Genomic DNA, 27,723 nt, shown 5'->3' with positions numbered 1-27,723 from the left:
AGTTCTGCAGTGCCAGGGAGCAGAGCAGAGCCCAGCCCTGCACCAAACACAGATGGGACCATGAACTCCAGCCACAACTTTAGCCAGACCCCCTCAGGCTCCCTCCATGGCACGGGAAGCCGCTGGGGACAGCTGGGGAGCTTCCCTCGGGCTCCCAGTGTCCATGGGGGGGCTGGGGGTGTCCGCATCTCCCTTTCCTTCAGCTCGCCAAGCTGCCTGCCTCCTGGAGGGCCTTGGGGATCTAGAAGAGGCAAATCCCTCCCAGCTGCGAGTGGGAAGGAGGTGATGCAGGGCCTCAACAAGCGCCTGGCCTCCTACCTGGACAAGGTGCGTGCCCTGGAGGAGGCCAACGAGAAGCTCGAAAGTCGCATCTTGAAGTGGCATGAGCAGAGAGATCCCGGGAGTAAGCAAAATTACTCCCAGTATGAGGAAAACATCAGCCACCTGCAGGAGCAGGTAAGATCATGGGTGGCCCCGGACCTCAAGAGGGGGCTGCATTTCCAGAGAGCCATGGGAGGAGAAATCGGTACAAAAGACAATTTCCAGGAAAATGGCAGAAGAGCTTAAAGTGTCTGCGAACAAAGGTGTTTGAGGGTATTTTCTTGTTGTACCTTTTGGACTCGGGAAAGCCTGTTTTGTGTATTTTGTCTTCTATACAAAAATTATATAGAAAATGCAAAAACTGTAAGGCAACCAGCTGTTGTCTGGTATCACTTATGATCCAGGAGCGTTACAGTAATGATAAGGGCCGGTATTCATCCCTCCTGCTCAGGGCACAAGAGGCACAAGAGGGCATTTACTCTCTCATTACATCGGTTCTGCTCCACCTCAAAAGTCCTGGCGATAGCATGATTCCCCACAGAAAGAAAGGCTGAGTTACACGATTTTGGAGATCATACCTAAAGGCTGTCACTCCCCCCGCAGATGCATCATTCTGACATTCCTGGATATTTCCTCTGGAGGGCTGCTAGGAGTTCTGAGTTCTTACTGCTCGCAGTCCTGAAAGGGCATATTGCTAGAAAAAATAAAATAAAATAAAATAAGCACAATTTTTGGAATCTCAGAATTAGGAAGGGTTATGAAGACTTCTTTAAAACATAAAAAAACAATTTCAACCGAACATTTAAAAAAGCTGAGCTTATACCTTCTGGGATGTCTCACAACACTGGTTAGAAGTACAGGGAATCCAGTCAGCTCATAAATTATTTTTTAAAGCTATGTAACTTCCCTCTTACGTCAATTGGTCCCAAAAAGTTCCCTGTAAGATCATGATTTTACCCATCCTAGAAAGGGCATCAGGGGTTTCCAATATTTATACAGTATTTCTCAACCCTCAGTTGTCCTTGCTTGAATGTTGGAAAGACCAATCAAGATAATATAAATCTGTCCTCATAATGAACCCTAATTATTGAATAATCAACCTAATAACTGACTGTGTAATTACCCTAACTATATAGTACATGGTTGTCTTTGCAAAAAAAAACAAGGTGACTCAACAAACTTCATCATATTCTTTTCATTAATAAAGTTGCTTTTATTTTAGAATGGAGAGAAAAGAAGGTTTTTGCAAATGGACAGCTGAGAACTTAACTCCCAAAAGAAACGTGAGGTCAGACCCGGTCAAATAATTCACTAACTGACAGCAGAGAAGGAGGGAACAGGGAAGAGGGAGGAAAACATTTATTGAGCCCTTATTGTATGCCCACCTTCATGCTGGATATTTTAATACCCATAGCAGTACCATCCGAGAGCTTTCTGCGCTGATGGAAACATTTGATGTTACCTGATTCAGTTCTTACAATGACCCTGTAAAGAGACTGAAGCTCAGAGAGGTGAAGCAGCCACCAAAACCACCAGCAAGAGGCAGACACGGGACTCTAACCCAGATCTGTTTCTAATGGCCTCACAGTTCCCACAGAGCACAGAGCTCACTAGCCTACCTCCTACAAACACGGTACTGCTTGTTACTGGAAATAATGCGTGACGGTTGCATTGTTAGTCATGTGACACACATTTCATACACATTATCTCATTTTGTGAAGCAAGTATTCTTACCCCCAATTTATAGATGAGGAGACTGAGACTGAGTGGCTGCCCGAAGTCTTTGGAACAGAACGGAGAAAAGTGAGCAAGGGCAACGCCAAGGAGGGGGCGGCGTGCCCACTCTCTAAGCCCACTCTCTAAGCCCGGGAGTCTGGGTTCTGACTTTAAATTCTGGGTTATAAATTAAATTCGGGTTTGAATTCCACTCTTTTCTGGATTACTTATTTTAGTTGTGTTTTTTTCATTGAAGAAAACAATTCTTGGAGGTTGAGGGAGTTCTATCTGTCCTGACCTCCCCTACTCACAGGTGAGAAAGCAGAGGCCCAAAGGATACAGCAACCCACAAAAACCAGGGGCTGACACCTGCCCAGGCCTGGATGAAATGTGATCAGTAGATACAGTATTCTTCCACCCCCACCTTAGGGATCTTAAATGTTACTCAAAAAGTCTGTACGAAAATGAGTTCAAAAATTAATCCAATCCTTTTGAAACACCGAGTTGGACTTAGTCATAAGGATACGCGTATTTTAGAATGGCTCTCAATAGTACCGTATTTTGGCACTGTGGTTTATGATAAAAAATTCTATTCTCTTCTTCCTGGAACAAGATTACACACCCTGGAGCAACAATGCTATACTAACGCACCAAATAGAGTGTTTTAAACGAATGAACTCAGAGCCTTGGGGGAGAATCGGGTGATTAATTACAACTCACAATGCAAAACCTATGCTTCACAAATTATTTCTCAACCCATCCTCATCATCCACTCATGACTGTGAAGGATGTCTCAGACAGAGTGGCTGTATTGTAATATTGCATCAAGTAAGCGTGAACAGGGAAATAATTTTGGTTTTTAAATGTGCTCTATACCAAGTGCATTTCAGATCTCCCCGTTCATGTACTCTGAGAAGAAAGCTGACTGCGGGCTCAGATTCTTGATGTGGGTTTTGCAACAGATAAATTACCAATTTGACTCAGAAAAGCCAAATAAGCCCACATTGTATTTTTGATGTTCTGATTCCACGGAGGGAATACTGTTTGGTGTCTCTGGATGTCAGTCAACACCTCAGTGCACAGGGTCCCCAGGCTTTCGTGGATGGAGCTACTTTTCGTTTCCTATGAGCTTAGATAACGGAAGGAATAAGGAGCCTGGAAGGAAAAGCATTGGTAGCAGCACTGCAGTGGGGAGACAAGGAAGTATCTACAGAATCCTTTTTTAGAGCAAAGGAAGTAGTCATAGTACCTTCTGAAATCCACCAAGGGAAGGAAGAAAGGAGTTGGGCAGGGCAGCCACCACGGACAGGAGAAGTTTGGGGATGCATCTCAACGTAGAGAACTTGGGCTTTATCCGGTACAGATATTGGCTCTGATTACGAAAGTGCCGGCTTTTTTCTTTTTTAAAAATATATTCCCTATACTGTACTTTTCATCCCCGTGTCTTATTTATTTTATAACTGGAAGTTTGCATCTCATAATCCCATTTACCTATTTCACCCACTCCCCTTCCCTCCTCCTCTGGCAACCACCAGTTTGTTCCCTGCATTTATGAGTCCATTTCTGTTTGTTTATCCATTTCTTATGTTTTTTAGTTTCCTCATATAAGTGAAATCATATAGTATTTGTCTTTCTGACTCATTTTTTATTTCTATGGTATTTTTCTGTCTGACTTATTTCAACCAGCATATACCCTCTAGGTCCATCCATGTGGTTGCAAATGGTAGGATTGCATTGTTTTTATGGCTTGGTAGTATTCCAGTGTGTGTGTGTGTGTGTGTGTGTGTGTGTGTGTGTGTGTGTGTGTGTGTGTGTATGGCACATCTTCTGTATCCATTCATCTTTTGATGGACACTTAAGTCGGTTCCATATCTTGGCTCCTATAAATAACGCTGCAATGAACAGAGGGGTGCATATATCTTTTCAAATTGGTGAGTTTTTTCTTCAGGTAAATACCCAGAAGTGGAATTACTGGGTCATACGGCAGTTCTATTTCTAATTTTTTGAGGAGCCTCCATACTGTTTTCCACAGTGGCTGTACCAATTTACATTCCCACCAACAATGCATGAGGGTTCCCTTTTCCCCATATCCTCTCCAACACTTATTACATCTTGTCTTTTTAATACTCGCCAATTCTGACTGGTGTGAGGTGCCACCTTACTGTGGCTTCCATTTGCATTTCCCTGATGATGAGTGACGTGGAGCATCTTTTCATGTGTCTTTTGGCCACCTATAATATGTCTTCTCAAATGTTCTCTTATAAAAGAAAATTAAACACTTTACATTTTTCTAAATTAATATAGTTTCAACTCATCTTTCCGAGTGTCTACAGTATGCCCAGGATATGCTAAGTATGTTACAACATTATTGTACTTCACTTCTTCTAATCTAATTCTCGTAACTCTGATGAAGTGCCTACTATTATTATTATTATTGCCATTTTATAGATAAAGAAAATGAGACGTGGTAAGCTCACTCAGCTAGGAGGTGCAAGAGCAGGACCCCAGGCCCTGCCCTTTGAGTTCCAGACCCAATGTTATCACCGCATCTGAATCCTGCCATTGTGCATTCATGATACCAAATTCCAAGTAACCAGTGGAGCTTTGAATAGGAGCAAATCTTCAAAAGGTGCCTTTGTACTGAGGTATAACTTTGTTCTAAGGAAATCCTTTCTAAATAAAGGAATTATCTGTTCAAATACGATGGGAATGTCACAGGATTCTCTGCCTCCAACTAAATCACGAAGTTTAGAACTAGGATCTCCACTAGTTTCTACCACATACTCCTTATTTAACAGATGATGAAATCGAAACCCAGGGAACAGGGTGAGTGGCCCAAGTTCACGCCAATGGTCAGTAATGAAGTAAAAAATAACATCTCCAGCTCCTAGTTCAGCACAATACTTGACACAAAAGTAAGCAGTAGTATGCTTTTGACGTTGAGACAGCTTCCACCCAATTTTCCTGAAGACGGTGACATATATGAAATGAGCACTACTGCGGTTACACCTATCTAGAATTTACAAATCATACATAAACGCAATTGCTCAAGTAGAAACTTTCAACAGTATTTTTCATTTTAAGGTTAAAAAGTATATAAACATCTAGTAAAAGTCTTTTTTTTTAATTTTATTTATTTATTTGACAGAGATAGAGACAGCCAGTGAGAGAGGGAACACAAGCAGGGGGAGTGGGAGAGGGAGAAGCAGGCTCACAGCGGAGGAGCCTGATGTGGGGCTCGATCCCATAACGCCGGGATCACGCCCTGAGTCGAAGGCAGACGCTTAACCGCTGTGCCACCCAGGCGCCCCAACTAGTAAAAGTCTTAACCAGAGGCTTTACCACAGTTAAAGTTTATGAAGCTGCCAAAAAATTACTTCGGTTAATGTTTCAATAGCTACAATTAGGGCATTCTCATGATGGAATAATTTCCAAACACGTACACATACCTACAAGTTATGTGAATGGTTACAGTCACTTTGGGACAAAAAAATAATTATGGCATGTCACATGACTCTTATAAAATTCATTTAAAATCAGTTCAACAAACTGGTATCAGTGATATTTTGATACTTTGCTCAGTATCATGGATCAGAAATATGAATGCTACTGCAAGGAAGAATTATGTTCATCTAAAATAACTATTGTGCTTGAAGGGAGCCAAACTAAGAGTCACAATAAAAACAGGATTAGAACCTGAAACTCTTGGAACATCAACAGATGTGGATGAGCTAAAAGGAAACACTAAGATACGTTCGCCGCCCTAGAAAGCCAGAAGGTACTTTGAACAATGATTCTTCTTCCCCTTCCAATGTCATTCTTCCAGCAGCGCCATCAATCCTAGCCTGTCAAAGTGAGTGTGAAAAAAGACAGTGAAGTGGCTGCAGGCCATGTTCTTACCTTAAAAACCATTCTGATGCTTTGTACCTAGTAACTGCTCAGTATTTATCGATTTATTGATTATTGGTTGTTCTGCTGCCAGAAAAGAAGACATCTATGCTAACAAGTCATCTACCCAGAAAATACAGTTCTCGGAAATGCAGTTCTTCCTGGGAGAGTGTCTGACTTACATGAGTCTTATGTGTTTTACAGATCATGGATGGCAAGATGACCAATGCTCAGATCGTTCTTCTCATTGACAATGCCAGGATGGCAGTGGATGACTTCGGCCTCAAGTAAGTTGCTTCTTCACCCTATTGTGGGGAGTTTTCATTCGCTGTTTTTGTTTTGCTTTGTTTTGTTTTGGGGGTTCCTCTTGTTTTTGTTTTGCTAAAGGAAAACTTATTTCACCCTTAGCCACATGTAATATCTTCATAAAATATAATTAAAAAGCATAATATGAACAAATACTTGACTGGACCCTACTTTAAACAAACTCGATTTAAAATACACCTTGTAGCATGGGGAAATTTGAATATGAACCAAGAATTAGATGGCATTAAAGAGTTGTTATTAGCTTGTTAGGTGTGATAATGTTACTATGCTTATGTAGAAAACTCTTTTTTATTTTTTTCTTATTTTAATTCCAGTATAGTTAACATACAGTGTCATACTCCTTTCAGGTATACGATAGAGTGACTCAGCACTTCCATACATCACCCAGTGCGCATCACCACAAGTGCGCTCCTTAGTCCCCATCACCTCTTTCCCCACCCCCACCCATCTCCCCTCAGGTAACCATCAGTTTGTTCTTCACAGTTAAGAGTACGCCCATCATTTAGACTCAATAGCTGTTAACATTTTACCTCATTCGGTTTTTTTTAAGATTTATTTTTTTATTTATTTATTTGAGAGAGAGGGGGCATGCAGCAGGGAAGTGCAGAGGAAGAGGGAAAGTGAGAAATCCAAGCAGACTCCGCACTGAGCACAGAGCCTGACCTGGGGCTCAATCTCACGACCCTAAGATCATGACCCAAGCCAAAACCAAGAGTCAGACGCTTAACCAACTGAGCCACCCAACTGCCCCCATTTTGCTTCATTCTGAACAAAAATTCTTGTTTTTAAACAATGTATTCCTAAGTATCTAGGGGTGAAATGTCATGCCTATAATTTAGTTTAAAATACAAAATAGAGTATAGATGAAGCAAAATGTTAACAGTTACTAAGTCTAAGCAACGGGTATATGACTCTATTATTTCATCCTCTCTAATTAAAACAACAACAACATTGAGTCACCATCAGAAAAACCTGCATGAAACAGACCTATGAGGGATGCATGCATTCATTTGCTCCTATTAAGCTTAAAAGTAAGAGAATCACCTCTAAACTAAGGTGAATCCTTACAAGGCCATGGCCTTCCAACAACAGATGTATTCTTCTCTTCCTTCCAACCAAAGGTATGAAAATGAACACTCCTTCAAGAAAGATCTGGAAATTGAAGTTGAAGGTCTCCGAAAGACCTTGGATGATCTGACCATTGTCACGACAGATCTGGAACAGGAGGTTGAGGGGATGAGGAAAGAGCTCATTCTCATGAAGAAGCGACATGAGCAGGTAGGACTCCCCAGGAGCTCCTGGCAACCAACACAGTTCTTAATCTGCACATTCAGATGATTCAATAGCCCAGAAAAAACCACCATCTGAATGCCAGTCCTAGCGTCCTTCAACCCAAGTAATTATAAGTAACCATATAAACATCTAATTTTTCCAGCTTCAAGGTTATCTATTCAGTGTCAAATCCAACAGCCAAAATACAATCACAAATTGGGGGACAGTAGAATTAAGAGAATTTGCCACTAACCAAGGTAAATAAAACTAGTGGCAAAAATGAAGAATCTTAATTTTTATAAGCATTGAACTGATTTTGAAAAAGTTACCATCTATCTAAAGTCCCTGAGACTCTGATGCAATAAGAGAAAAGCAATCCCTGTTTTAGGCAAAACAAAATTGCTTACGAACATCAAAGAGCCTCAATTCTGAACAGTTGGTTAGACAATGATTGTTAATTAAACTTTTCCTACAGTTTCTGATTTTCTTTTTTTTTTTTAAAAAAGATGTTATTTATTTGAGAGAGAGAGACAGAGATAGCGACAGAGATAGCAAGAGAGAGCATGAGCAGGAAGGAGGGGAGAAGTAGGCACCCCGCTGAGCAGGGAGCCAGACAGACGCAGGGCTCGACCCCAGGACCCTGGGATCATGACCTGAGCTGAAGGCAGATGCTTAATCGACTGAGCCACCCAGGTGCCCCTCTTGATTTTCATGATATCCTACCGGTGTCAGCCCTACAGAGTCATAATGCATTGACAAGATATTAAAAGTCTTTATACCTTTTGGCTTTGGGTTGCTGAACTCCTTCCCAAAAGCTTTAGCCTCTAACCTGAAATGTTCAACTGTTGAATTGTGCCATCACTTCACCCATGAACATGTGCTGAAGGGTACTTTACATGCTATGGAAGCATAATTCTTTGTGACACATTTTCAACCAGGGATTAAGTCAGTCATCACAGAGGCCATTTGATTACCTAACTAGTGCTATTTTTTATTCTATAGTTACAATAGAAAAAAAATACAATGTTTTGCCATCAACGAATAATAACTGAGAAACCAAACCACACCAGTAAAAGAATAACAACCACAAAAGCTGAATTTTTAAAAGATCTGTTAACTGCTGCCATTCAACACACCTCTGGCCTTCTGATTATCACAGCCAATTCATTTTCTTTCTCTGTTATTAAACAGGAAATGGAGGAACATCACGTACCAAATGACTTCAAGGTCAGTGTGAAGGTGGATTCCACTCCAGGAGAAGATCTGATTAAGGTCCTGGAGGATATGAGGCAGGAATATGAGTTTATAATAAAGAAGAAGCATCAAGACTTGGACGCTTGGTATAAAGAGCAGGTAAAGGAAAGGAGCTCAAACCTTCCAAAGGTTCCATTTCCATGTGGTGCCAATGCCAATGCCTCTGTCCTTTGCTTGGTCTCCTAGTCAGCCACCATGGCCCAGGAGGTGGCCAGCCCAGCAGCCGTGCAGAGCAGCCAAAGTGACATCCATGAGCTGAAGCGCACTTTCCAGGCCCTGGAGATCGACCTGCAGGCACAGCACAGCAGAGTGAGTCTGGGCTAGGATCCGGTACCACGTCCTCCACAAAGCCTCTCTTGACTTCTCTCCTGGGCTCCCCTCCCCAGCTCCCTTGGAGTCCCCACTTTACATCCAAAGTGTTCAGGATGAGAAAGATAATGAGCGCTATCATACATTGTGCACATTGTATGCCAGGGGAGTCATTAATGTTAACTGCCAACAATCCTCACATTAACCTTTCCAGGTAGGTCTTTGTGTTCTCATTTTGCAGATGAGGAAACCAACGCTCCAGACAGTTAAGTAAACTGGCCAAGGTCACACAGATAGCTAAGTGGCCGGTGGTGAAGCCACCTGGTGTTTGGGAGAGATGTGAGGGCCTAGAAGGCCCTCATACTATCTCTGCCAGTGCTCTCGCCACTCACAACCAGCCTGCCCCCTGAAACCCCAACACAAAGAAATTCTGGCGTCACCATGAATTGATGGCAAATCCAGGCCTGGCTGACGTCAAAGTACTGCTCTGTCCGCCATGTAGACGTCTTATCACCCAATAAACTCTACAGACTTATATCTAAGTCATTTCTATAATTTTCATGGTTTTTCGCAAAATGTTTTGTATGAGTGTCACAAACACTCAAAATTCATTAAACGAAATCTATCATTTGATTCCCTTTGTAGACTATCTGAATCTTCCAATCATTCATCAATATCATTTCCAAGTGCTACTCTGCCCTTGATCTTGAGGAGAAATAATTGGCTCATTCTGTTGGCAGGTACACATGGTAAATTACTGTTATGTTTTAGGAATAAGTGATGATGAACAGACATTTAAAATGTACACTGTCAAGGTGATAATAACGAGCACAGGAATAATTACAGTGTTTTATAGTTTTCAAAACATTTGGACATACGGTATTTCACAACAACCCTGTGAGGTCAGCAAGATGTTTACATTCATTTTCATGCATTCTACTATCTGACATTATTCTAAGTATTAAGGATTTTATAATAAGGGAGCTTACATTCTAGTGTGGATGACAGATCATCAAAATATACGATATGTGAGACGGAGAAAAGGGCTACCAGGAAATGAAGCACGGAGTGGGGAGGTCAGGCATGCTGGAGTGCAGAGCAGCCATTTTAAACAAGGTGGTCACGAGAGGCTTTGCTGTTAAGGTGTCGGTTGAGGAAAAACCTAGAAGTGGCAAAGAGGTGTATTACGCGGCTACAGAGAAGGGACTCCGGGCACAACAAATGGAAAAGCCATGAGGCACAGGTGTGTTGGATGGGTCAGAGGAACAGCGGGAAGCCAATGTGTCTGTGGTGAGCAAACAAAGAGAAGAAGAAAGATGAGAAGAAGAGGGAAGGGAAGGGGAGGCCCTTGGGGTAATGATGGGAGTCAGACTGCATAGCCTCGTCCCTTGGGGGGAGGTCCAGAGGAATTTGGAACAGCAGGTATGAACAACTCTTTGAGGAACTTTGCTGTAGGTGAGGGGGAACAAAGAAACCGAATGACAACTAAAGGTAGCTATGGATTCAAGAGAGAAAAACTTTAAAGTGGGAGAAATTATTCTATTTGAAAGCCAATGAGGAGAATCTGGTAGAGAGGAAAATATTAATGATGCAAGAAGACGGGCAGTTGATGAAATGACTGGAGCACAGACAACTCAAGGAGGGAAGCGAGAGCCTGGACACAGGTTCACGTATGTGGGTGGAAGTAACGGTGGGAGCTTGTGGGAATCCTCTCCAGATGGCTTTCATTTCCTCCGTAACACAGGAAGCAAGGCCATGGGCTGAGAGAAAGGAGAGGGAGCAGGGGGTCTGAGGACAGAGGAAAAGGAAGGCAGTAGCCCTCTGGGAGAACAGGGGAGCGATGATTGCAGGCCAGGCAACATTAAGTGGCCCCTGAAAGTTAGCAGCCATCACCAAGTGAGAGTATCCAGCACAGTTATGAGTTTCTCCTGGAGATTAAAATTATGTGCTCCAGAAAAGCAGGTAAAATCCAAACAGAACAGGGACTTGAACTCAGTTCTCTGTACCCTAGTGCAGAAAGTTCATTGTGCAGCTTTTAGAATTTCCTCAGTAATGACAATTTGTTTCCATTGTCATAATCAACAAGCATTGCTTGGGACTATGGTTGCCAGACACCAAATTAAAATATAGGTCATCCAGTTAAAATTGAATTCAGATACAAAACAAAGGGTTTTGTTTTGTTGTTTTGTTTTTTAGTATAACTATGTCCCATGCAATATTGAGGCAATTTTTAGGACATACTTATGCTAAAAAATTACTTGTTACTCATCTGAAATACAAATTTAACAAGGTGCTATTTTATCTGGCACCCCTACTTGAGACGCTTCTCTGAAGATACAAAGAGACAGTGGTCCAGTTACTGTTTCCCCCGGAGTTTTGCACCTAGCCATAGACACAACGCGAGCACAAGGAGGGAAGGAATACATCAGGGCAAGGCAGCGTGTACCCAATCCCAAACGAGTAGCATACACAGTAAACACTGCAAGAGTGTAACGAAGTTGCCAAGAGCTCCCGGACACAAAGAAGTGCCCAAAAAATGGGCTTCAAAAGTCCTGACTCTCGTCCACTCCTCGCTGCCCAACCCCCAAACCTCTGAGTCAGCCAGCTGCCCACCTTTGCACCCCAGCAGCCACCGAGACACCTCGCCGAGTGGTCGGTGTACTAACTACTCGACAAGCCCACTTTATTGAAGCAATCAAGCCATCAGTCAATTAATAGAAGAAACATCATTTCCTCTTTCAGAAATCCGCTTTGGAGAACATGTTATCAGAGACCCAGTCTCGGTACTCCTGCCAACTCCAGGACATGCAACGGGTCATCTCCCACTATGAGGACGAACTGCTGCAGCTACGCCACGACCTGGAGCGTCAGCACAACGAATACAAGGTCCTGCTGGGCATCAAGACCCACCTGGAGAAGGAAATCGCCACCTACCACCAGCTCCTGGAGGGAGAGAGTGAGGGGTAAGGCAAAGGCTGGCAGGGGAGGAGGACGAAAAGAGCATCAGGTATTTGTGCGTGCATTCCTATACCTCAGGGGAGTGTTAGCAATCATCGCTCCAGAGAAAGGTTTATGTCGAATTTCTTCTGGATATTTAGATCAGATGGTAGTCCATTAAGTAGCAAGCATGAATTAATCAGCTATTATTCCCAGGGCACTAACATTTGAGGTCAGTAGTTAATATATTAAAATCTCTAGAAACAACTAAGAAGTCTTGGCTATAGCATTTCCCACTGGGAATGCACACAATTTTGGCTCAAAAGAAAAAAAACCCACAACAACAGAAGGGAGTATTTCAGCCTGACAGCAAGAAAAGATTCCTAAGAAATTGAGAAATCTAGATTCTTCAATCTGGTATTTCTTTTTTTTTTTTTTTAAGATTTTATTTATTTATTTGACACAGAGAGAGACAGCCAACGAGAGAGGGAACACAAGCAGAGGGAATGGGAGAGGAAGAAGCAGGCTTATGCTTAAAGACTGAGCCACCCAGGTGCCCCCAATCTGGTATTTCTGACCAACTTGTCTGGGGGTTGGGGGTACATACTTGTCTCTCTGACCCAAGAGAAAGGGTTAGAAATTTTTTTTAAAAGATACATAAAAAGGGGCACCCGGTTGGCTCAGTCGGCAGAGCATGCGGCTCTTAATCTTGGGGTCATGGGTTCAAGCCCTACATTGGGTGTAGAGATTGCTTAAATAAATAAACTTTTAAAAATAAAATAAGTAAAAATGCATAAGTAAAAGACTATCAGACCAAACCCTGAACAGTCTGAAAAGCCCAGGGCTTCCAGGCTTCAAACCCAGATCCTGGAAAGGATCCCAGTGGAGGCAAAGCCTGCAGCCAGCTGAAATAATGGAGGTGGTTTGGTAGACTTCCCTTGACCCCAGGGTCAGTGGGAGGTGGTATGCACTTCCTTCTGGATCCAGGAAGGGTTTCCCATGAACTCATGACCTTGAGACTACAGAACTCAATTATCCTTATGAAGGAGCTATGAATTTACAAGCAGACAAAGGAAGTTAGTTCACCTTAAGGGGTTTTTATGATTGTTGCTAATACTGGAACGAGCTGTAACTCTTATCATTTTTATAGGACAATGGAGGAATCAAAGTCAAGTGTGAAAGGTAAAAGAAATTCTTTCATTGTTTGGATCTACTTTTTAAGAACGAATCAACATGTTTATTCATTCTATAGTACTCAGAATCCTCACGGTACTCCAAATATCCTGTGTTGGGTTTTTATTTCACTCCCAGACAGCCAGGAATTTTGAATTAACTTAAATTAGATGAAAAGGAAAAAGTGGGCTCTCAGTCTTGTCTTCAATAATATACACACAAGTTCTCTGCCAGCAGTAAAGTAGACAGCAATAATCACTCGTACTCCTAGATCTCTGTTAAGTCATGGAGTCTGTTTACTAAACTCCTAGGAGATTATAAGAAAACGATTTCACATAATTTCCCCAACTACATTCTGTTGAACATTAGTGTTCCATAAGACTTTAATTGTGATTTACGAAAGATGTGTCCCATGGCCAGAAATGGTTGAAATGCTAGGTACTGCTATCCTCTTCATGAACAGTCATGCACTTCAGTAAGTTAAAGATGGACCAGGCACTCTAGAGGAAGAAAAGGAATAGGAAAGAGAAAGAAACATCATAAGTTTTACTTTGCTTAACTCGGTGTCACCTAGTATCTTTGACCTGGGCACCCATTTTCTTTAACATCTCACGGAAGAGTTCTAAGAAACCACAGTCTGGGACGAGGGGCGCTTTTCTGATTAGTTTGTGGTAAAAGTGTTCTAAGGCATTAGAGGTTTAGAGAATCGGGGTTCCAGGCACCATCACGGGCAGCTGGTCTAACTGCCACGCCTCTGTGAGATATCAACAAATGGTCCTTCATCCCCTCCTTATGCATGTCCAGGAACAGGGAACCATTACTTGAAAGAGTAGCCCAATCTGTTGGAGAGATTTGATTTTTTTTTAAAGAGTTTTATTTATTTATTTGACAGAGACAGCCAGCGAGAGAGGGAACACAAGCAGGGAGAATGGAAGAGGAAGAAGCAGGCTCCCAGCGTAGGAGCCTGACGTGGGGCTCAATCCCAGAATGCCGGGATCACGCCCTGAGCCGAAGGCAGACACTTAATGACTGCGCCACCCAGGAGCCCCATGGAGAGATTTGATTTTAACAAAGTTCCCCTGTGTCTCTCTTAATGTTGAGTTTTCCCCCTGGTCTAGAATTAGTGTCCTGGTGTGTTGACAAAACAAATATTCAAATAAGTAATAACTTTGAAAACTGACCATGATAAACATCCCTGGCTTCTCACCCATCCTTCATGCTTTCTAGATCTTTAAATGAAGTGCCCAGAATAGCACTGAGTGCTCTGTTAGCTCACAGAATCTGTGGTACAAGTGCAACAAAGCCTGCATAAGCAGGAAGGCCTCCTCAAGGGCATGTTGCCAGAGCCTAGATCCACTAGGTCTTGGATGCAGGTCTTGGCCTCTAGAAGATGACACTATTCACACACGCTCATTTCCTGGAGGGTGAGGGGAAAAGCCTTCCTTGGTGACATCTCTTCACTCCAGCAGAGCCTGCCATATTGCTGAGTGATCATTTTGGAAGCGACAGAGAAGCTTCAAGTACTGAGAGCAGGGAACTAAAAATGAGTATTTCAGATGGTGGGAGAAGCATGGCAGTGACCTTTTCATTGCTTTTTCCCTCAGCTCCAAAGATCAAGGCCATCACACAGGAGAGTGTCAACGGAAGAATAATTCTTTCTCAAGTAAATGAGATCCAAAAGTGTGCATAAGGCCAATAAAAGTTTCTGCCTATTATAAGAACTACTTTTCTCCAATGGAAATCCTTGCCCAGACACAAATGGGTGAGTCCTAAGATGTATCCTTGGAGTTATCAAACTTATCAACTTATTTTTTTTCTCTGTAACAATCTCACCAGACATTCCATAATGATCTTAATACATTGCTGCAACTGTTTGAATCAAAGTATGCGTTCATGAGCTTATTAAAGCTCTACTTTCCTACTACAATCTTCAGATTGCCATCACTACTTATCTGTTTTGGAGCCAATAAAACTCTATACCAGCTGCATCATGTCTTTGTTTATGTCACATCATATTCATGTCACTTTTATATCAAGGTCTCATCCTAACAAGGGATTCTCAGGGCATTGTCCATGAAAGAAAGGGACCTTCATGCTTTGAACATACCTGCAGCAGCGAGACGCTGGGCAGAATTGTTACCTTGCAACGTAGGGACGAGATGTGGGTCATGAGGCTCTCCAGACCTCTGCCAACAGAGGAGGGGAGGCCTGCAAAGCTTCACTGAGAATGTGAGATGACCAAAAATTATTCTAGCTCATGAACATACCTACACACATAACTTTAAGGGCCTAAAAGAAAGTTAAAGCTAGAAAAGGGAATTGGGAAAAAAAAAAACCCAATCCTTATTACAAATATACACTAAGACCCTAAAAGGGGAAGTGACTTGTCCAAGATCCAAAATGCAAATATTAGGATCTGGGGCGCCTGGGTAGCACAGCAGTTAAGCGTCTGCCTTCGGCTCAGGGCGTGATCCCGGCATTCTGGGATCGAGTCCCACATCGGGNGCCTGGGTAGCACAGCAGTTAAGCGTCTGCCTTCGGCTCAGGGCGTGATCCCGGCGTTCTGGGATCGAGTCCCACATCGGGCTCCTCCGCTGGGAGCCTGCTTCTTCCTCTCCCACTCCCCTGCTGTGTTCCCTCTCTCGCTGGCTGTCTCTCTGTCACATAAAATAAATAAATAAAATCTTTAAAAATGTAAATATTAGGATCTGGGGTATTGTGTTGAGGTGGAGTAGGGGCTGAAGCACAGAGACTATGCAACTCTGTCCTCTCAAGAAGATTCCTTTTTCCCAAACTGTANATCTTTAAAAAATGCAAATATTAGGATCTGGAGTATTATGTTGAGTTGGAAGTAGGGGCTGAAGCACAGAGACTATGCAACTCTGTCCTCTCAAGAAGATTCCTTTTTCCCAAACTGTAGCAGAGGGAGCCACTGTTCCAAGGCTGGTACAGAGGAGCAGTGTTGGAGAAAAGGAAGATCGAAATCCACATATCTGCTAAGGTGTCATCAGAATGCGGTACATGGAATTATAGGATATTCGCAATTTAAGGGACCACAAGCACAGGCTAGTCAAACTCTCCCATTTTACAGACAAATAAACTGCAGCCCAGAACAATAAAGGCATTTACTCAAACACTCACTGGATTGTTGCTAGTCTAAATCCAGCTCTCTTGACTCCATTAACAGTTGTTAAACGAAGAGTGGTGTAATGTAGTTCCATTATCATCTAACATATTGGCAACGCTCCACGTGTTTTTTTGTCTCTATGTTTTAACACCTTCTTGGAAAGGATTTCTTTTGATATTTTCTGAACTGGGCATCTGTCAAAACCGAATTAGTCTTCCCTTTAAGGCAATTAATTGGTGTTTCTGATTCTTAATGCCCAAAGAATGGAAAACCAACTCCTAACAATCTGAAATAAGGCAAAAGGAACCCAGGATAATCACATCATTGCAAAAATGTGTTATTGGTGTAAATGAGATATACTAATTCTCTGGAGTAAAATTATAAATTTATCTGTACTATGTGATTACTTCAAAGAATCTCAAAAATAACCAATATACTAACAGTTTCAGTGAGGTTTTTTTGTGCAGTATTTGTCTGTGGAGACGTTTAATGTTTTGGGGGACAACAGAGGATCCATATTAGACTTTATTATTTCTCCTTTTCTATTTCATTTTACTACAAGAACTTCCTTACATTAATAGGGTACTAGAGTCTCAAGGCAGATCTAAAAATTAAATTTTTTCCATTTTAGCACAAATTTACTCTCTAATTTTAGACATTATTATCTCTTTCTTAAAACCTAAAAATTACGCATTTAATATATGTATTTTCTCAATGTGAAGTTTGAGCATTGCTAGTAAAATCTTTTGAAGTATATTCAAAAAAATATGATAAGCTGAAGGGAAAATTATACTATGCCCAGAAAATAATCACTAATCTTCCATTTGCCATCATAATTTATATATGATTTGGCAACAGGAAATCATAACATATAAATAATTTTTCAGTCAAGGGTCTAAAATATCCTTAAAGTGTTGTTAATTTTCACTGTATCAATTAAGGTGATCAATTCATCCCAGTTTGCCCAGGAAACCCCTCAGTTCCAGGCAAACTGGGGTGGTTGGTCACCCTATTAATAATTAATTGCTCTTGCCTTAGTCCATTTAAGTAGCTATAACTATACCACAGACTGGGGGCTTATAAACAACAGAAATTTATTTCTCACAGTTCTGAGGGCTGCAAAGTTCAAAATCAAGGCACTGGCATGGTTGTGTTCTGATGAAGGCCCTTGTCCTGGTGCATAGTTTGTGTCCTCGAATGGGAGAAGAGGCCAGGGAAATCTTGGGGTCTCTTTTGTAAGAAAACCCATTCACAAGGGCTCTACCCCCATGACCTAAGCACCTTCCAAATGCCTCACCTATCACCTGTGGGGGTTAGGAAGTTAATATATGAATTTTTTAAGCCATAGCATCTCTATTTCACTAAGTAGAAACAAGCAGAAAAAGTTAAAACATTTACCTGAATAAAGAGACAATTGTGGGGCACCTGGGTGGCTCAGCTGGTTGAGCTTCCAACTCTTGGTTTCAGCTCAGGTTATGATCTTAGGGTGGTAAGATCAAGCCCCATGTCAGGCTCCATGCTCAGCAGGGAATCTGCTGGAGATTCTCTCCCTCTTCTTCTCCCTCTACCACTCCCCTCCCCACTCTCTCCTTCTCTCTCTCTCAAATAAATAAATAGATCTTTAAAAAAAAAAAAAGACAATTGCATGTGAGGCAACATAGAATAACTTCTCCCCTGCATCTAAATCATCCCAAAAATATTTCAAAATACCCATTACAAATTGATTAGTGCCGCATGTTTAGGTGACTTACTAAGCACAGAAATTTTCATTTGTATTTGGTTTTGACCAACACACACCCAAACCACATAAAGGATTTGGTATTAAGTTATATTGTTTTCATTCCAGAAACACTTTGAGCAAATTGCACCTATTCCATTACCCAAGACCCAACTAAACAAATAGTTGGCTAACCCAGAGAGATATAAAATATTACTTTGGAAATTAATATTTATGGCAACATATTTTCCAAAGGTACCATAACATGGTTGAGTGGATAGACCCATCTAATATGTGTCCATCCAATCAAATACATGCCTTTACTAAATGTTTATTTTTCCATTAATGCTTTTATACACCTACCCTGTTAATGATGTGTGAAATCGGGAATTAAACCTATAAAAATTCATTATTGAGGAATGTAGCAATTGTATATTGGGGGAAGCGGTCATAAAATTGAGAAGAGGGCAAGGACCGTAGGAAAAAATGGTAAGAGAAAGAGATCCAAGAATGCTTTAGGGCAGAGGTTCTCAAACTTGACTGCATTTCAGGGTCTCCTGGAGAGATTTAAAAAATTCTAATGGCCAGGCCATTGTAGGTCAATTGAATCATGGTTTTTGAAGGTCGGGACCCAGTCATCAATACATCTGAAAGATCCCCAAGTAATTACAACATATAGACAATTTTGAGAACCTACCACTTCAGTCCGTTTCCCACATTACTAATTATTTAATACTCTCGTAAGAATGAATGACAGCTAATAGAAAAAGAAAAGCTTCCAAATGCTTGTGAAGATAGAGTTTCATTTTACCCGACTGGAAGGTCCTTCCCAGAAGGACAACTGAATAAAAACTTAACAGGTAAGACAAATACTAATATGAATTTCACAAAACTCTGCGAACTCACTTCTACCTGATCTTAGTAAAATCCCTTTCAGTTGCTTAGTCAAATATTTTCCCAGAGCGTTATGCTCCTGTAATGCGTTTCTATGATGAAAATTTGCCATGTTATTTCAGCTTCTTCATTTCCTTTACCTCTTATATTTTTTTTATAGCAAAACAAAATAGTAACATATGCAGGTAAGAGATTTACGGGGAAAACATCCCTAAGCGAAGTAAGTAAAAAATTTAATTTCAGGAACACCTAAGTAACTCCTTCCTTAAGGTAATATCAGATTGTTTTAGTATTTCCCAAATGCACACTTTACATTTCTCTAATAGTTAATCAGGCATCACACGGAGTCCAAAAAAAAAAAAAAGTAGCATTAGAAGAAAACAGGAATCAATTGATCAAACCTTCTTGTTAAAGAGATGAGGAAGCTAAAGTCTAGAAAGGTTAGCCCAGCTCTCCTGGGACTCAGATCTCATTCTTAGCTATATGTAGCATCTCTGACATACGGGAACATCAGAATTGAAGAATGCACCATAAAATTTTTAAAACTCATAGCAAATTAAAAATAATAATTCTAAATGTGTGAACAATTGAAAAACCAAAATAATTAAGGTATAAGCTTTTAAGCTGGAACCAATTTGTAAAAATGCCCATAATTGCCAGAGAAAAGTAAACCTGCAATAGGTACTAAAGGTTGGATTATTTTTTCTGTCCAGATGGTCTTAAATATAAATTATTTAATGACAGCTTTGTGTAGCATGGAGATTTTTTTTTAAAGTTCACATTGTGTCAATTAATAAAGCATACCATTTCTTTGGGATTAAAAATAACCTAATTCTAAAAATACATTTTATGGATATTAAGCAACACTGTGCCATAGTTACATATACACCTATGTAGCCTTTCACAATAGAAAATGGATACTAAGTAACAACATCATTTTCTGGCTATGTCGTAGGTACTGGTGGCCTCAGTGAACCCACACCACCAGGTCTCAGGCCTTTCTGTAGTCTTTCCCACATAGACTCTGGGCTTGACTGTGTGACTTGATTTGGTCAATGGAACATCAGCAAGCAAGACACAAGCAGACATTTAATAAATGCTTACACATTGGGGCTTATATCTTCTTAGAATTGCCCTCTGGGAAGCCAGCTGCCATATGAGAAGCTCACTTACCCTGAGACAGCCACGCTGTGAGGAAGTCTAAGCTAGCCTCACAGGGAGGCCACATGGAAAGCTGAGGAACCCAGCCAACAGCCATAACTGAAGTTCCAGACATATGACCCCGCTCCAGCCATTGCAGCTGGTTACCAGCCTTTCAAGCCAAAGAGGCTGAGGCCCCAGACATCATGGAGCAGAGAGAAGCCAGCCCCAATATTCTGAATCTGAAATTCTGACCCACAAAATTATGAACAAATAAAATGATTATTGTTTTAAGCCAGTAAGTTTGGGAGTAGTTTTTCATGTGACCATGGATAACAAAACAGAGTGTTTAAAATAAGAGTCTGTTATTTGTTCAGTGACAATAGTTGATTTAAGTCTAGTCCAAACCTTTCAACCGAGATTTTAGTCAGTGAAATGGATCTCTACGGAAGTCCCGGTCCAATAACTGCAGATGAAGCACCAAAACATCCAAGAGAAAAGTCAAGATCCTCACTCTTTGGAGAGAGCAGAGAGTAAAGCCAATGCCCATGTATGTATGTTTACAGCTCTCCTCTCTGCCTCTTCACAAATGGGGACCAAGCAGTGTAAGTCCAACCCAGAAAGGAGGGACATCCCCTGCACTTCATTCAAGCACACCGGGATGCCCACGTAAATTCTCCTTCTTCTTATCTTTGAGTTTTGATTCCTTCTCACTCTGTCTTTCAGTTCCTCATTCCAGGGGCATTAACAACGTCTCTATAAACAAGCTAACAGTAAGTATCACGCAGACCAAGAGCTTCACTGAAAAGTGACCTGTTTTCCATGTAGGCAAGCAATGCTCTCCTTCACCTAGAAACTGCAAGGCCTTCTACAGATTAAGGTGATCACGATTATCGGGTAGCTCTTAGTTATAATGTTTAAGTTTTTAAGTCACTAAGACCCTTAAATATCGTCTATTCATTCTAGGCCTGTCTCTTCACTAGGCTATACTCTTCTATCAATAAATACTTTCAAGATTTTTGGTGTTTATACATATATATCCTCTGAAGTGTTCTGTTGGTTATTTGTGTATCATAAAATGTTGGTTTCTCCGCCTTACTATATGACTGAGATCATTCCCATGTGGGTGAGTCATTCCCCATCTCATTTATTCTATCACAACATCTATACGTCACCTTCTTTCTGAAGAGGATTAGAGAGTTTCTAAAATATATTTGCAGTGAGGTCATGCAAAAAGGAAAAGATGACAGTGCCTCTGACATACTTCATGATCTAAACTAAACGGACTTATGAGTTTTACCGAAGAACTCTGAGTATATGTGTTTGTGTGTGTGTGTGTGTGTTATACCACGACATGGACTGTCCGATGCACCAAAACTTCTCTTTAAAATTTAAATTAGAAACCATCTAATAAAATTATGAGTCACTGCATAAAAACTATATGTCAATTTATACTAATTTTAAGTACACATACACAATGTAAACTCACACATGTGACATATGTACACACATATACTAGAAGAAACTTTAACAATAACAACTATTCTTGACAGACCTTTGCATTCACGATCTCATTTAACACTGTCACAACCCTGCAAGGTATTATTATCCTCATTCCAGGCTAAGAAAATTGGGGCTAAATGAATTAACTGACCTGTGGTCATATAGCTAGAAATGATGGAACCAGAATTTGTTTCCAATGTACTTGCTCTTTTTATTGTATCATGCAGTCAAAAAACAGTTGCTAAAGAGTTCTAGAAAACCTTAATGCAGGCAACATGTTTTGATGAACTCTTGCTGATGGTCTTTATCTAAGGTGAGAGTCCAGAATGTAGTGTGAAATCTGAATGTACACTGTGCTAGAATAATACAAAGGAGTCAGAAATACACACTCAGGACTAGAGAGGGACAAGCTTTTAGTCATAAAAGCCTTCCCATGACCCAAACCTCAAAGCATTCAATCCTCTGTGTACAGAGGTCAACACTAAGGAACGGCTTAGCAAGTTTCGAAACTAGAGGACCTCGCCCCTTAGTCTGTCCAGTTAGACCTTACACTCACTTCTATCAAAGTTATATCCCCCATACACTCAGAGAATAAGAAAAAGAAGGACAAAGAGAAGATGGTAATGATGGATGAGCCATAGTTACACAAAATATGCTCGAAAGTCATCAAATGGAAACATTTTATCCGGAGTGTCATCACAAAAACATATTGTGAAGATTCCCATTCATCATTTCCAACATTCTGGGAAGCAGTCGTTTGGGGTCAACATCTAATCCCAAAACTTATATGTATATCAGTGATTCTGAAATCTTAATATGTGTGTGTGTGTATTTTTTAATCTGATGATCTTGTTAAAATTGCACATTCTGGGTTTCTAGTAAGTCTGGGTTGGAGGTCCAAGATTCTGCATTACTAACAAGCTCCCAGATGATGCTGAATCTGTTGAAACAGGGGCCACACTTTAAGTAGCAAGATGAGTTCAATCCATTAGCCATTGATAAATCCCCTAGAATGAATGTCTTATCCACAAGCCAGTCTCAATAGATTTAGCATAGGTTGAACTGGATGAAAATACAGTAGGAAAGGTGGCATCATTAGAATCCAATCAGCACCATCTTGCTCAAGGCAAGTGAGGCTTGCAAGAGTACTCACTGATTAAGAAAATCCTTGAAGAAAGGGTTTCTTGGTTCTGGTCAAGAGTGGAAAACAGAATAAAGTCAGGGAACCAAGGAGACTGATCACTTTGTCCCAAATTATTCCTGGCCTCATTGCACGAGTACCTGACATGAAAAGTTCACCACTAGCCAGACCCATTGGAGAGGGTGAAAAACACCCATCAGAAGTTGTCTATCATGCTTCTAACACAGCACTAAAAAGTATGCCACTATTTACATAGGCATATTTACCTATAAAATTCTTCCTAGATTCTCTTCAAGGACCATTTTGTCACTCAGTGAACCAAACAATGGCTAAAGTTTTAAGAAAAACAACAATAACTCTGTGAAATTACGTCCTGTTCCACACAAACCAGCTTGACCTGGCTGTTTTCATTATTGTTATTAATTTTATCATTGTTTTCAAGAAATCCACATATGAGTTGGAATTAAGAACCAATCAGGAGGCATTTATTAAGCTTCCAGCACATGCCTGCTATGAAGCCAGTCACTATGAGGAAAACAAAATAAGGAAGTTCATGAAGTCAGAACTTCTGAGAAGGAAATTAAAATACACAAAACCATCCCTTCGCCCAACTGTAATGCCTGTCACCCATAATCATAGTAAGTAGTCATAATAATGACACCTTTGTTGGTGTTTTGATAAGGAAATTGATTGGAGCTGAGAGACAAAAGAAAGCATGTCCCTCCAGTAAAGCTCTTTCTACCCTCTTGAAATTTTCTCCCACACTCAACAAAAACTTCATAAAGTCACCCATGACCCTTCTGCCCATTTCCACCAAGTCAACTCCTATGACTGGGCCTCACACCCTTCTCGAATATCAACGCATTACCACATGGCCTTCCCCTCGTGAGGCCTAGCTTGTTTTTCCAGAGGGCGGCAGTCATTACCTGAATGGCAGGTTTGCGATGCAAGCCGCCTTAATGTAGGGCTTTGGAGACATCAGTCCTGGGTTGTCATTAGTGTCCTCTGAAAATAATAATCAGCTGGCAGACCAAAAAACGGCATTCCAAGAAAACTCATTAATTCAAGTGTTTGGGGAAGCCATGGAAAATCTAAATGTATTTATCTTTCAGTTATTCAAAGAAAGGTCTAACATACACACAGCAATAACAGTCACCTAAAAGTTTACGAACTACACTTGCTACAGCACTGAGAGTTGGGAGAGGTTACACGCCTACAGGCTGGCAGCTCTGAGGAGGGAGGTAGCCCCTTTCATCATTCCTGCACGGACAGCGGGCTGAGCCATGTTATGGGGACATGGGTAATTCCATTTCTCACTCTGTCCCCTCTTCTTCCCTCTACAATGTTAGGTGCTTAGAAAGTTCTGGAAGAAGCCTCTCTACAGGAGACAAGGCATCATCATCTGTCTTCCTCCTCTGCCCCTACATCTAATATGGATGCACCTGAGGCCACTAGCAAGAGAGGAGATGACAGTACTCAAGTCTTCTCTCTTCCCCCCCAGCCACACTGTTCCTGGGCCAGCCAGAGGTCAGAGTGACCAGGACTGGATTCTGTGTCAGACCATACTGGGGCTGCCTTCGAATAGCAGATGTCCACAGTCTGTGCCCTCCCTGATCACAGGAAGCAGAAGGTAGAAATAAGCCCCCAGTGACAAGTATAGTCCTGCTGACTATTTTTACAGCAGGCAAAGTGTTAAAACCACAGCGTCCAGACAGTTGCTGCAATGTCTTCAGGCAACTGGCAGAAGGAAGCCTGCACTTCTGGGCAAGCCAGACACCCATCCGGGGTCCAGACCCTGGGCAGGGTGGGTGGGAGGGAGCCACAGGACACCTGAAGTGGGGCAATGATGGAGGGTAGGGTCAGGAGCTGAGGTCAAGCCTTTGATACACAAATATGCTCTGCCAGTTTCTTCCGGGTCATCCTTAGAGTTCACTGCTCCCCACCTCACCCACCAGGAGCACGTAAGGGGGAGAATTCAGAGCCCACCCCCCTAATCCTCTAGAAATAAAACTTTCTAAGTGGCTCTTCTATGCTCAAAAGATCCAAAAGATATCTAGAAGGCCCTCCTGTGCTTGTGTGAGTCCCACAGCAGGGGGAGGATTGGAGGTCTCTCAGATATTCCCTTCCTGCCCTGCCCCCCAGCTTTGTGTTGGTGCCTCGAAGCAACCTCTGGCATTTATGCATTTCCATAAAATAGGCTTGATATAAAAGCCTCTCCTGCCCTTGGTGTCCTCTAGCTTCCCCTCTGCAGCGGCCCCAGATGAAGGTCTCTTTGCAGGGCGGGAGAGGGGTATGGAGCCTCCACTATCAGAAGCCAGGAGGGGAAGGGGGAGTTTAAGAGGAGGTGAAGAGGGACTGTAATCACAGGCAGCAATTGTGTTACCTCAGTTTCCCCCACCCCACGCAAACTTGAGAGAAACAGAATCATTCACAGAAAGAGTACAAAGGTGGGTTTGAGATCAGGCAGTAGAGACAAAAGTGCCAGCTCCTGCCCTTACAATGGTCCCTGCTCTGAGTGCCGCTCCCTCTGCAGACGACTTGTCAGAGTTTATCTCCATATTGGCATCTGTGTCCTCAAGGCATCCAAGTATCTTGTGTATCTTTCAACAGATCAAAAGGTAGAAAGAAAAATGTTCTTGGCTCAACTCCTAGAAAAACCTTAAACCAGATTTTCCTGGGATCTTTCAGGCTAGTTAGTGCCTGTTATTTTATACTGCAGCATTTTTCTTTTAAAAGATGGATTAAATGGCGTGACAAATGAAAAGATTAAAAGTTCACAAATCCAGCAGTGCTGGTTTCTAAACTGCTGCGTGATCTCCTTATAAGCCTCTGTGGATTTTTATCATCTTCTCGGTTCTTCGGGGCACTGCCTTGCTTACAGGGAAAACAGAAACTCTGAGCTTTCCAAGCAGAGGCAATAACGCTGGTCAGGAATGCTTTAAGGGGGACCAGGCATCAATTCTAAACAGGAGTGGCACCAGACAGCAGACATTCTCAGATTTGATTATTCTCTTGTTCCCGAAACTAATATTACAGTGTATGTTAACTAACTGGAATTTAAATTAAAAGCTTTTTAAAATCCTGATTATTCTCTTGTTCATTAGAAAAGAGCTTGCACTTATAAAGAATATAAAATAACAGATATATGGAAGATTAGCCAGTTTTTAAATCTCTGTAGATGCCTATAGGTTGGCCAAATTATAAATAAAGTTTCATCAGGACACAGCCACACCCACTTGCTTGCACACTGTCTATGGCTTCTTTGGGCTACGGCAGCAGAGCTGAATAGTTACAACTGAGTTTCTCTGGCCCACAAAGCTTAAAATATTTTACAGAAAGAAATCTGCCAACCTTGTCTATAGACATTAGACCAGGAGAAAATGAGTTGAAATTACAGCAGAAATAGGCCCAACTATAACAACATCTCTGCCAGGGAAAGGGGACAGACTATTATACCTTTCTGACAGTTGAGATTGCTTTTGACCTTTTGCACACTACTAAACATGAACACGGCTAAATAAAGAACACGTGAATAATTTAGGGCTGGTGTAATAACTTCAGAGATTGAAAAGTATCTGCTCTTCCCCCAGGTAATTCATGCTGAATGGCAAAAATAATATAAAGGATATATTTTGTTTTTTACTGTTAAAGTTGTAGTTCCCCCAATGTTTTTTCAGGATGACTGGTCAACTGTTGCTCACCAATGAACAATGCTGTTCTTTGCAATATGCCAATTTGCACAGAGTAGGAAGGATAGGAATGGTGACTCACAAGCTTAGGTTCCCCTGGCCCCACCTCCCAGGAGCCTCGGAAACGGTGGGGGAGGGAGGCTTTATTAGATAAGAAGGGCAAGAGCGCCCCCTGCTGACCAGAGAGGCAACTTAGGCCCGAACTCAATATTCTTTTTCCTCATCAGGGCTCTCAGGTTGGACAAGGATCAATATCCACATAGCCCCGTGAGGAAATATAGGGATACCAAACGTTCACAATTCATGCCCAAGGCAACTTTAAATCTCAGTAGTTTGCATAACATGTACGGTAGCAAAAAAAACAAGACAACCAAAACAGAATCACCAGATATTCACTTCTCTTCCTTAAGCTTCCCTCTCCACTAAATATAAAAATAAAAATATACAGCCTTCTACAACAGCTCATTGAACACAAATCCCTTTAACAACAAAGAATTTAACTCCTTACTTTAAACAAATACTGGTCAAGGGTTTTGTTCGAAATAGGCCAAACTATATGAAACTGCTGATATTCCACTTGTCTGACCCACAAAAATGGCAATTTCATATGATTCAGGCTGAATGTAATGAGTCCATCAAAAATTGACAAAGATACACAGGAGAGCCTGAGGGTGGGAAGTCGGGGGGCAGGCTTCCCTTCCTGACTGACAGACACAGTGGTTGGGGGCTGGGGACACAGGACATAAACCCTCTGGCCTCACAACTCTCCCCTGGGGCATCCTCGGAATTCCTCTGACCAGGAAAAAGAGAGGCTGGGATTTTAATGTATCTTTCTTGTCATTTAGGCAACTCTGCTCCCCATGATACATGAGCATTTTTTAAAAATTAGTCTTCTCTTTTTAACACAAGTGTCCTAATAAAAGAGCTTTAGGGAAGAGATTTTAAAATCGTGTTCTCGGCATTGCCTCACTCTCTTAGGCGCTACAGGAACAAGAATATGGGCCAGTCGGTGACGTGAAACCGCCACTGACCACGACTGTGGGACCAAGTGGTGACTGTGCCATGCAGACCGAGCACAAGCAGACAATGCAGACAGTGCCAAAGACCAAGTGTTAAAAGGGCAGGGGCTTTGGGGCGCCTGGGTGGCTCAGTCGTTAAGCGTTAAGCGTCTGCCTTCAGCTCAGGGCGTGATCCCGGCGTTCTAGGATCGAGCCCCGCATCAGGCATCTCCCTCTCCCACTCCCCCTGCTGTGTTCCCTCTCTCGCTGGCTGTCTCTCTGTCAAATGAATAAATAAAAATCTTTAAAAAGGGGGG

At 41.7% G+C, this 27,723-nt stretch overlaps 1 protein-coding gene and 1 long non-coding RNA gene across 5 annotated transcripts in view; one reads left to right on the top strand and one right to left on the bottom strand.

The window, feature by feature from the left end:
- LOC105240067 overlaps positions 1-27,723 on the bottom strand; it is a 131,422-nt gene that overhangs the window by 29,297 nt on the left and 74,402 nt on the right. For all 3 annotated transcript variants that reach the window (XR_004619352.1, XR_004619351.1, XR_002143852.2), the window contains 3 exons: positions 8,899-9,066; positions 8,738-8,799; positions 900-1,015 (listed from right to left, as the gene is read on the bottom strand). This is a non-coding gene — a long non-coding RNA (uncharacterized LOC105240067). The remainder of the gene's footprint in view (positions 1-899; positions 1,016-8,737; positions 8,800-8,898; positions 9,067-27,723) is intronic.
- Positions 61-20,378, top strand: KRT23 (keratin 23). Of its 2 annotated transcripts, none has more exons than XM_034639724.1 (8): positions 61-456; positions 6,130-6,212; positions 7,374-7,530; positions 8,716-8,877; positions 8,965-9,087; positions 11,830-12,050; positions 13,175-13,206; positions 20,064-20,378. In XM_034639724.1, the coding sequence occupies exons 1-8, from the start codon at positions 61-63 to the stop codon at positions 20,093-20,095; spliced, it is 1,206 nt and encodes a 401-aa protein (XP_034495615.1). In that variant the 3' UTR covers positions 20,096-20,378. The 2 variants fall into 2 exon arrangements, with proteins under 2 accessions (XP_034495615.1, XP_002925007.1); XM_002924961.4 differs by lacking the exon at positions 20,064-20,378 and adding an exon at positions 14,802-15,621.

Source organism: Ailuropoda melanoleuca, chromosome 13 (genome assembly GCF_002007445.2).
Source record: "Ailuropoda melanoleuca isolate Jingjing chromosome 13, ASM200744v2, whole genome shotgun sequence".
Lineage (NCBI taxonomy): Eukaryota > Metazoa > Chordata > Mammalia > Carnivora > Ursidae > Ailuropoda > Ailuropoda melanoleuca.
This window is presented reverse-complemented; position numbering and strand designations above follow the sequence as displayed.